Here is an 11,919-nt window from a genome sequence, read left to right on the forward strand (position 1 = left end):
CTTATTGCCGTTAAGGGTGGCACAGTTCTTGAGATCCCAGGAAAATGTGCAGAGAAATAGTCTGGGACAAGCAGTACAAGGCTGTTAATTGCCAGGCCTAGCTGTTCATGCATCAGTGGAGAGACAGGAGAGTCCTGGAGAGGGGCATGAGGACCGCTGAAGTTAATACGAAATTCAGCAGATGAGTAAAGCTCTTTAAACAGTGCCTGGTCCACAGTAAGGACTGCATAGGTGTATACTAATATGATGATTAATTTTTATTATTGCATCCTGGTGTTTTGGCACAGAGTCACAAAGAGGGTCGATCATCTGGAAGAAAGGTGAAGAAACAAGGCCATTACAGAAGCCACAGAGTCACAGAGTGAGACATCATGTGGGTCTTGTGAATAGATTCTGATATTCTAGTGGCTCCTTGGGAACAGAACCTGAGGAAGGATTTGATTGAGGGCTGTCCCCAGGGCCTAATTCACTGTGAAGTGGCCTAATTCACATTTGCTGTCTCTTTGTTAGATCCTTTTCCTTGCTCTTGCTGCTGCTTCCACATATTTTTCCAGTCCTTGGTTACCTGTGACTGGCAGCAGTACCCAGGGAGGTGTTGTATGACTATTCTTTGAGGGAGAAAATAAGTAAAGATTCCTCCAAAGAGCAAAACTGTTGGTTTCTCAGCTTCTGCTTCCTGAGCATACATAAATATCTTCTAGTAGCAAGCAATCATAATGGATTTTTTTTTTTTTTTGAGACAGGGTTTCACTATACAGTGCAGGCTAGTCCTGAATTCAGTATGTAGTCCATGCTGGCCTCAAATTTGTGGCGCTCCTTCTGCCTCAGCCTCCCAAGTGCTGGGATTATAGGTATGCACTGCCACGCTTGGTTCAGAATGATTTCTCACATAGAATGAATTACACTGCTGTGATCTAAGACAGAAAGCAGCTGGAACTAGTATGTGTCCATTGGTTTACAGGACCCAGGAAGTAGGTGGATTTATTTTGTTATAGTGGTAGGGATAAGCTCATTTAATGAAAACAGCAACCATGTTTTGAAAAATTTTATTGACAAGGGGAAATATTTAAAATAATGTTACAGGAGATAATAGGTAATAATAGCAATAAATAAATAAATAGAAAATAATACTGAAATAAATTAGTCCAAAATGTTAATTGTGATTATCTTGGGTTATTGAAAACATAGATGTTTTTTATCTCCTTCTTTATGTATTTATATAGTTTCTACATACAGACTGGTAATTTTCCAAAAGGAAAATATATTATTCTCTTTAATAGAAAAATAGACTAGTTACAGACTATAATAAACAGAGCTATTAATAAAGAAACAGCTAAAATGACATGTTATAAGGGATTTGTAAAAACAAAATGAAACTATGGTCATTCATATAACAAAATATTGTGAAATTATCATGATTCTCATAGTGTGAAATTTGAATATTTATTGTATGTTGTTAAGTAGAAAAAGTAGGACAGGAAACAGATTGTATAGTAAGTCCCACATAGCAAATATAAATAAATGTAAATGTATTTGAAACATAAATTCTTGGAACAATATAAGTGAAAATGTGCTTATGGAGAATGGGATTATTGGTAAACTTTTATTTTTTGCTTAACTGTATTTCTTAATTTTCTGCAATAAAATGTGGATCACATACATATTAAATGAATACTTATATGACTTAAAAATATGCAAAGGATAGTTTGGGCTAATGTCCTATAAGAGAGAGTGCCAAATTATGTATTTTATTAACAATGTTGCCATCTGGTGGATCAAAGGCAAAAACTCACTTTTTTTCTTTATTTTTCATTTGGAATAAGGAAATGAAGTCCAAATCCTATGTGATGTTTGATAAATGCCCAGACAATGTTAGTAACTTCACACAATGTTCCATTAATCCACATGGAAAAGAAATAGTCCAGTGATTCACTGGGACCCCATTTGTTGGCATAGTTGTTTAATTTTATTTAAAAGATTAAATTACTTTATTTTTACTAAATGTATTTGCAGGTACACTTATCTGTAAAGACAATTCTGAGTTATCCATTTTATGCATTATTTAGGGCAAAGATCTGATCCTAACATAATTTTTTCCAACTTGGCATAGCACTCAGCCTATAGTAAAGTTACAAAAGAAATTATGGAATGAATGATTACTTTTGGCTGATTTAATGCAACAAACTGTATATTTTATAAATTAATTTAAACATGAACCAATCATTAGTTCTTTTGATATGTAAACATAAAATGCTTCACAAAGTCAAATGATGGTAATTTATCTGTCACTTTGGATAAACTACCCCTCCACATCTCATCACTGTAGGAGTCACTCTAATTTCATTCAGCCCATTTAATGAATTGAACTTTTCTGACTTACTTTTCTTACTTTTCTTATTAGGTGCATAAAAATCTAAATATTTTGACAGTATATCTGTGGGAAAACGCTGTTAATGTCACTTTGCCCCATTCTCCCACACTGCCCAGGAAGCTCAGTGGCTGGATGTCTTACTTCAAATACCACACACTAGGTGGCTTGTAAGCAACAAAATTTGATTCCTCCAGCTTTTGAGGATCATGGCGTGAGCAGATTCCGTGTCTGGTGAGGGCCTGTGTCCCAGTGCTTAGACCCTGAGGGCTTCTCATGGTGTCCTCACAGGGTGGGGGGCAGGCAGTTTTCTGGAGGCTCCTTTATAAAATACTAATCCCAGTCCTGAGGGATTTGTCTTCTGAACCTACTCATTTCCTGGAGGCCTTACATCCCAGTAGCATCACCTTGAGGTTAAGGCTTCAACATTTGGATTTCGGTGGTACAGGGACATCCCGACCATATCACTGTTAGGTGGTTGCCTTTGAGAATAACCCTGTCTTCTCCTGTTCTGCTACCACATGCAGGTGAGCTGATCAACCTTGCCATGTACTGTGAGAGGATAAGGAGGAAATTCTGGCCTGAGTGGCACCATGATGACGACAACACCATCTATGAGTCTGAGGAGAGCAGCGAAGGCAGCAAAACCCACACCCCCCTGCTAGATTTCAGTTTTTACTCAAGGACAGAGACCTTTGAAGATGAAGGAGCAGAGAATAGTTTTTCCAGAACCCCAGACACAGACTTCACTGGACACTCACTCTTTGATTCTGATGTGGACATGGATGACTACACAGACCATGAACAGTGCAAGTGACGTCCAGCCTCGCTGACCCTCTTCCTTCGGAGCTGCCACTCCCTGGGGTTGGTCCAGTTTCCCAGGTAGAAATCCATCTACAATGGGAGGAGATCTTGGGGCATTACCCACACGCTAACTGGACTGTGGCCGCCTTATTTCTTTTTTGTACAAACAGAACACAGAACCATTCAGATGGCTCCATTTAAACAACACCCCCCCCCCAACAAAGTCAGCATGGTTCCTGAAATCCATTTTTGAAAACTAATATTGTGTTGTAGAGCAGGTAAATGAGGGGATTGTCAGCTGATAGTGTTTATATCGATCCTCCTCAACTGAGGGCTTAGTTATGAGCTAGATTCTTGAATGTCCTTCATTCTCCAGGATATGAAGTATGAGAGGTATCAGAAAACATGTAGGAGATAAATGTCCTATGGTGGCCACTTGTATTCTGTGTATGTATATTGTATGTTGAACATAAGTCAAATAAAATCCACAGATACTCAATGAACACCTACTGTGTACAAAAGCACTGTGCTAGGTGCTAATCAGTTTAAGTTTTATTCAAAGCTTTGCCAGTGACTAGCTATGTGATTTTGGATGAGTCCCTTAACTATTGCGTGCCTCATTTCTCCCACCTGTAAAGTGGGGATGACAATACTCTCCATCTACCTACCTCACAGGGGTGTTGTGGGGATTCATGCGGTAACATTCCTATGGCGCTTTCAAACTCTTGGAAGTGTTGTGACATAAACAACATTTTATTCTTTATTATGCTTCATTTGTGTGAAGATCTGAAGGCAAAGGAATTCCATATCTAGGCAACAATGACCATAGTCACTTGCAAAAGTTGAGCACATGACACACACACACACACAAGGCCACCAATTAGGACTTTGTCATCATTAAAATGATCTTTAGATCTACAGTGTTTTTACAGAAAATGTTTCTTTTGCAGCCTGAACTCAAACTGGAATGTTATTCTTTGTTGCCTCCAGAGTGTTATGCTTGATTTATTTGGAAAGAATAAAGCTCAGGAATATGGGGGAGAGGGTTGTAGAGGTAAAGGGGGAAGCATTTGACTGACTTTTGTAGGCAGAAGCTTGCCAACTTTTAATGTCTTTTTTGAAAATAAGCCTTGCAAAGATGTATTGAGAAGATGAAATAGAATGAGGATCATGTTACTTGTACCAGAGCACTCTGTGCAGTGATGGGCCATATGCAGTTTTACTGCAGCACCTTTTCTGTGTTTTCAGCCATTGCCCAGTGAGAGGTGGGCAGAGCTCAGAACTGATCTCAGTGTTTCTTAAGGATTTCCTCCCTGCTCTCCAGGGAGCACGGAGACTATTGGTGGGTTATCCACATTCAAGAAGCCATTCTCACATCTGAAGATAGTTTTTGTTAACTTAGGACATTTTCCAAGGAAATATGGGGTGAGGATCCTGTGTGATGGGCGCTATAGCTTTGGGCCAGGAGAACAAATATTAAGATTTGCAACTGCAAACAAAATTACTTTGCTTCTGACTAAGGATTATTTATTATTTGGTTAGAGGAATTTTCTTTCTTTCTTTTTGTTTGTTTGAGACAGGGTCTTGCTATATAGTTCAGGATGGCCTTTGACTCACTACGTAGACCAGGCTGGCCTCAAACTCTAGCAAACCTCCTGCCTTAGCCTCCTGAGTGCTGAGTGCCATCACACCTGGCTTAGAGACATTTCTTAAAAGACAGAAGCTTCTGAGAAATTCATGTACTTTACTTGAAAAAAGAAAACCTTTTGAATATAGCTCTTGCATAACAACCTGGGAATGAATGCTGAAGTATTCTAAGTTAGGAATTCTTACTCCACAGAAAATCTAGTTGCTAATATTTTATTAAAGCCATACCTATTCAAGGGGACTATTTGATGCCTAACATGAATAGGGTAGAGGAGGTATGCATGAATAAGCCTGTTTTGAGTTTCCAGCATCATTTGGGAGGACTGTTTGCCTCTTCTCTCTTTAGCAAGAGTGTTCCAAGGCAGTGGAGGGAATTCTGTGGCATCAGGGAAACTCCTGGCCTGAGAATGTGAGTGTAATGAACAGCTGTAGACCTGTCTTCATGAGGATTGAGTTTCCCTTTTCCACCTTTGACTAAGAAGAAATGTCTGAAATTCTGCCTACAATATATTCTTACTGTATAGCACTAAATGTGATGGATTTTCACTGTAAGGATGATTATATAGATTATATGTGTTTTTTTAATTGTGCATTACTTGGAGGGCAATTATGTGGAGAGCCAGTTTCCAAGTGAATTGTGGGATAATTCATTTCATTCAGGTACCTCCCTCAAGGACATGAATGAATATTGGAACTGCACAGTCAGCATTTTGTAGGTATAATATGCCCCAGTTTTAATTTCCCAACATGGGTTAAGGAAAAAAAATGGCCAAGACAAAATCACGGTAGTTTGGGTCTTTATTGGGAGGGCATTTTGTGTGCTTCATTCTTAAGTTAAAGCAGATTTTAAATGTTCTCCAGTTTGATGAACAGGTGCTACTTACAAGACACAAAACCAACAAGTAATTAGGGAATATCTTGGTTACTTGTTCAAGCTCTGTATTTCTTTTTTTAAATAGAAAGTAACTTAAGGAAACATGATTTTTTTTTTGTTTGTTTCCAATCCATATACTTGAAAACATTTAATTTTTTTTAAATTTTTTATTTTTTTACTTAAATTCTTTTAGTGGTACATTTTAGGTATATAACACATTTACATTTCTTACTGGGATCTTGTACCTTTACATGATGCATCTTGGTTCTTATTTTTTCCCCATCCCTAGCCCTCCCTTCATGCCCTCCACCCTTCCCTATTTACAAAGACTTTATTTCCATTTTTTCCATTTCTCATCATTTAGGAAACATGATCTTTAAATAACAGATGCTTTTGACTGAACAGAAGATTCATGAATCAAGTGTTCTTTTTTTAACCTTTCATTATAAAAATTAAGTCTTCCCCTCTATCTACCTACCACCCAACTCATCAGGATTAGTGAGCAACAGTTGTGTGCTTTGCTATCCATCAGAATAGATACAAGGACAAGATAAATCTAAGCAGAGATAGACTTAGACTGTCAGACTTTGCCATTTTGCTGTTACATAATTGATTGTGAGTAGTGACACTGCCAAGGCCAGGGGCTACCAGAAGACAGAATCAACTGGACTCGAACCACAACTGCAGTCTAGTCCTCACACGAGCCTTCCCCATCTATACAGAAGTACTAGAATATGGTTTTGTGAAACGGATAGGATTCAAAGAAAAGGAGTTGCTAAGGATTTCAGGCTCATGGGTCTTGCCTAGCTTTGTTTGGGAGAAAGTACAGAAGCATAGATGTGTATAACCAGTCCAGGAATCAGCTCTAGAAAGCCCCTTAGTGGAGAGCCTCTGGGACTGTTACTGGCTCAGTGTCATATGTGTAAGTATTTGAAGGGTGGGACCCAAGACTGAGGTCTTCTGTTCTTTCATTGTGCCACCTGGGCTTGATTTCTTTATAAAACTCATGTTCCTGAGAAATCATTCCATGTTCACAGGATCAGCATATCCCCAGCCTCGGAGTGTGCTAGGAATCCTCTTTCACTCTCATCACCCACATTTAATTAGCTTGGCCCAGACCAACTCAAGAAACCTGTCTTTGATGTCTCTTTTGTATATGGTACTGCCAGGCTCTGTGAATAATAGCAAGATGAATTTCCAAATCATCAAGACTTCTCAGTCTTACTTATCCTGTAAACAATCCATGCTCGATTTTTCACTCACTGAATATTTACCCTGGATTGGCCCTGGGATGCACACTCAGGTAACAGAACAGACATGGCACACTGATTTTAGGGCAACCTCTTTTGCTGAGTCTCCTGCCATAGCCTCTTTTATATGCTGAGTCACTTCCTTGACCCATCCTAACCATCAGCATTGGATTAATCTTTTGGAAAAGAAGAAAAGCTCTCTGGTCCTGATGAGACACCTCACTTTCTCAGATGAGAACTATCAGGTTCCTTAGGGCCTGGTATTGTCACTTCTTTATTCATTTGTCTCCCATGCTTCCTGTGTGTGAGCAGTCCAGTGCAGCAGCTGATCTGTTTGCCAGGGCCTAACTGTGCCTCAGGGCTCCCACCTCTGTGCCTCTGTTCATGCTGCCCCTCCTGAAATGCCCTACCCTCTTCTTCACTGGCCCAAATCATACCCATCTCTTAAGGCCCACTTCATTAGTTCCGCATGAAGAATTCCCGGCTCATTATCATCTCCTCCTCCTCTAAAAACAAAGCATTCATCATTTCCTTCCCTAAAGGGTGTGTGGAAGAAGTTTGCTCAGAAAGTGGGCCACACACTAGAAAGTAGTCATTTTTCATTTTTTTTGGTGTGTGTGTCAAGGACTCCACTGATGATCCAATGGAAATCCTATACCTTATTCCCAGAAAAATGCATATATGCAAATATCTAAAATTATATATATAAATTCAGATTTAAAGACCTGAAATTGCTCATGAATTCCTTGGGGCGTTTGTGGGCCCTAGTTGAAGAGACATTATCCTAAAGAGTCATATTACTGTTGTTGGTGTTTATTTTTGTCTTTAACATCTAGTGAGGAGAAAAATTGGTGTAGGATATGCAAGCACAAGTAATTTCCATTATTATCCACATTGAATATGTGTTAAATGACAGAGAAGGAAGACAGAGGGGCTGTCTTATGTTATATGAGAAAATAACTTTGTTTTGACAGATTTGGAATTTTGAAAGTGATGGGTTTTGTTGTTGTCATCATTATCTATCTTTTAACCCCCCCAAAAAGTTAATTTATCAAAATGAGTTTGGGGCCAGCTGAGCTGCATTTCAGCCCTGAAACCCACCACTTCTGCATGGAAAGGCCAGTTGATCTGGAGCTTAAGATGGGAGAGAACTGGCTGGATTTTTCCTCACAGGAAGAAGATCTGTGTAATCAGATTTTCCTGTATTCATCCGTCATAGAACAATTGTTGAGTGCATTTTCAATAAAAGGATGCTGACTTCTATTGATAGAAAACAACTAAGGAAATTCTTCCTTTTTTTAACCCCAAGATTTTTAATTTAACAAATAAAGGAGAACATTTCAATAATAAAAAATAACATATAGATGTGGTCTAGCTGGCACCCAACTCCTGATCATTTCAGTGGAGCAACAAATCATGTGGAGTGAAAGATTAATACAGGACTTTGGAATTCTGTACACAAATAATTTCAGTGAAGATCTTGATGGACATCTTACATTTTTAGAGATCACTATTGTCCCTTATTACAACTTTAGATATCTTGAAATATTCCATTAACTGTAGATATATACATATGTATATAATTTTATAAAAAGTAGAATTACTAAATGATATCAATCCCCCTAACCCTGCAACATCAGGAAACATTTATTTTTATTTGTTTTTACTCTGTGGCTCTAGGATACTTTTCATTTATTAGTAATATTTAAATTTTTTTCTTCAGTACTTTCTTCAAAAATTACCCCATGACTTCTTAAAAAATAACATGCAGGGCCAGGGATTTAGCTCAGTGGTTCCACCACCTGCCTCACAAACTAAGGAACTGAGTTCAATCCCCGGTACCAAAAAAAAAAAAATAGCATGCAGATTTGAATTGCTATATTAATTAGTGATGGCTAAATGGTTAACAGAGAGAATATAATATAATTATTCATTAGAGGGCTAGAAAAGATTAATGTTCTATATATTTACCATTATCTTCCTTTTAAAAAAGCAATCTGTGGACTCTCCCCTTTAATAGTTGTTCAGAATAGAAGTGAGTGTTCTTTTGAAATTCCTTCTACCCCCATCCTCCCAAAACTCCTCCAAGAGATCACATTTGGCTTATTAACCATGGACAATGATTGTATTTTTACTTTTAATTATATTTAATTTTTTTTTACACCAATAAGACTAATGACAGTGTTCAAATATCTAAGAGATCTCTACTTCAGTAGAGGTGACATGTTTTACTCCTCTCAAAATGATTTTACCTCCAGTAAAAAGACTCATGGGATCAGATCATGCTTCCTGTAAACATATTTTCCCCCAATTATCTACATGGCACTGAATGTCTGGCAACACAAACATTGACGTGGGTGACAGTTTCTCCAGAGTTGATGGTTGGAAAAATGAGACACTGAGTCATTCATTTAGGGTGTTAGAATTTAAGTGAGTTGGAGGAAAGAAGAAAACCAGGGCTTCAAGCAACCATGTAGTATGGCTGTGTTAGAGATGTGTCAGGCATATGGGAAATATTCTAGGTGGTGGCATCTTACCAAAGCTATCAAAGTAGAAGTTTCCAAATCAGAAACAAATGCAATCTATGTTAGGAAAGGATTGCTTATGGATATAAACATGGCCAGTGCAGGAAATAGTGCAGTGTGTTTATCTTTGTTTTAATTTCTGTGCTTGTGCCCTGGATCGCCCCATCGGAGCTAGGGCTAGGAACTTGGAGAGCAGCTTAGAGGTGCTTGCCCCAATATGTTTACTTCTTCAATTTTGTAACTTCCTTCTGGTTTCTCAAAAGAGTTTGTGGCATTGATTTTCCATTTTACAAAGAAAAAATATACAAGTAATGTGTATTCTATTTTAGAGGAGTTTTTTTGAAGTGTTTGGAGACATCCCAAATCATTCCTATTTAGGCAGTGGTCTACAAACCTTTGTGGATATTCACCGTATGACCAAAACTTTCTGTGCATGACCCTCAGTGTGTTCATTTATGATATACACATATGTATATATGTATACACTGCTGTATATGTATATACTAGTCTACTGATACAAGATATATATAAACAAAGCCATAGCAGAAATAGAATTTTAAAAATATATATTCTCTGGTACCCATTGAAGTTTAAGGAATGGTGCAAGGGGTACTTAGTGGTAGCTCCTGAAGGCTGTAGTTGATTGGCGAGTCTGTAACATGTATGGCAAAGTGGATATAAAATAACCAGGCATAGATGCATGACTTTAGTTCAAGGTATTTATTTATTTTTACTTAAGATAGGTATTTTTGGTCAGGGAAAGGGAAGAGTGAACAGTTAGATGTAACTTCTATAAGAGCTCTTTTTAATTTTGTTTTTGGGACCACTTGATTTAGAATGCCTTGAAAGTTCCTGAAAGATTTCACAATACATCTATTGTAGCAAAACAAGAAAGGAGCAGGGACACAAGTAATGCTAATGGTGACATATTGCCACAGAATTTGAGCACCAATCTGAAAAGCATGTTTTGATAATACCTGGTAGTCATCATATCACTGATAATATATCATTCTTCTATTTGTTTATAACTCTGTGTATCCAAATGTGTGGGAGATATAAAGAATTATCTTCAGATATCTGAGATAGCAAGGGCCAATGTTGGCATGATTCAAACCCAAATTTCAGCTGCATGGGGGCTGATGGTGGATACCACTAGGAGACATTTACCTGCACCACCCGATTTGCAAACATGATGAATAGCATCTTGCTGAACAAGGGCCTAGTGTGGAGTCAGCTTTCCAGTGTTTATTTCTGGACCTATGAATTACTTTAGCACAGTTACTGTTAGTAGTTTATAAAGCCATATATTAACTTGTGTACACTTGATTGTAAGATAGATTTGAATTGTGTACTATGTTGACTACTGTATATAAACGTGGAAATCCTGTACGTTTGGTTTTAATGCTGTATGTATTTGATGTGTAAATGATAACTAATGGATATGAAATAGTTTGCTGTGAATGTCTTCATTCCACTTTGCTTCTCTTTTGCAAATTTGAATGTTTTAACTTCATACCCATGAGGGAAATCTGAAATTTTTGCATCTGATATACTGTTAAGTGGTGGTCTCTTAGATGATTAGGGGAATGTTTTAGTTGTAAGGCTCTTGTATAATTAGAACAAAGTAATGAATTTTTAAAGTGTATAACTAACTTCTTGATGAAATTTCAAAATGAGTGTTTTTAAAGAAGAAATACAGGTCTCTGGAATATGCCACCCTGCCCTCTCCTGATTTGCCTTCAAGTCCAGTGCGCCCCTCAGAGTGCTGTGAAGAGTAACAGCCCTGGTAGAGAGAGGAAGAGGAGGAGTGGGAAGGCTGAGGCTATACCCTAAGACCTTTGCTGCAGTTCCACCCTAAAATGGGGCAATTTTCTCTTGTAGAAATATTGTCTCAATTAGTGTGCACACCTCTCCAATAAAGTAATTATAATTCCCATTTTACAGACAAAGACTGAGGCTTGGGGAGGTAAATTTGCATACAGTAATATGGCTAAGATATACTCCAGTTATGTGTTGGAGTCAGAGATGCACAGTGAAGTTCTGGAAATACAAATGTTATTTTTAAGTGTTCTACACATCTGCATATGGCAGTGAAACTCCATGGATAGCTGGGGCTGGAGGCATACCAGGGTCTACAGAGACGTTCTGTATACTTGAAATCTTACCATTTAGAGCAACTTACAATAGGGTAACATCCAAAATCCCACCTACTCCCTGTCGTGAGAATATTTTTTGAATAGAAGATGAGTGGACCCCCTAATCATCCAGAGATAATGGTTTGGTTTTTATTCTATCGGACCTCTTTTCTCTCTTTTCTCTCTATAAGTCCTTACCATTTAGCTTTGCTTATTAACATGGATCCTAATCAGAAATGTTTGGGAACAAATCTAAAGTCTCTTCAACATAGTTCTCTCCAGACTCTTCCAGAGTTTGCATGGGTGTTCTGGTCTT

The 11,919-nt window shown here is 38.0% G+C and overlaps 1 protein-coding gene across 6 annotated transcripts in view; it reads left to right on the plus strand.

Moving 5' to 3' along the window:
- The window catches only part of Faxc (failed axon connections homolog, metaxin like GST domain containing), an 81,711-nt gene extending 70,796 nt beyond the window's left edge, over positions 1 to 10,915 (plus strand). For 3 of the 6 annotated variants that reach the window (XM_004862493.4, XM_021242677.2, XM_004862492.3), the window contains one exon: positions 2,896 to 10,915. In XM_004862493.4, coding sequence (XP_004862550.1) covers positions 2,896 to 3,185 — 290 coding nt within the window. In that variant the 3' untranslated portion in view covers positions 3,186 to 10,915. Of the gene's footprint in view, positions 1 to 287; positions 374 to 2,401; positions 2,603 to 2,895 lie in introns of all 6 variants that reach the window. The other 3 variants (XR_015441533.1, XM_087187953.1, XM_087187954.1) reach the window with 3 other exon arrangements.
- The last annotated feature ends 1,004 nt before the right edge of the window (positions 10,916 to 11,919 follow it).

The sequence above is a fragment of the Heterocephalus glaber genome, unplaced genomic scaffold (assembly GCF_053883595.1).
Source record: "Heterocephalus glaber isolate CG9 unplaced genomic scaffold, H.glaber_assembly_v1.0 deba00001523, whole genome shotgun sequence".
Lineage (NCBI taxonomy): Eukaryota > Metazoa > Chordata > Mammalia > Rodentia > Bathyergidae > Heterocephalus > Heterocephalus glaber.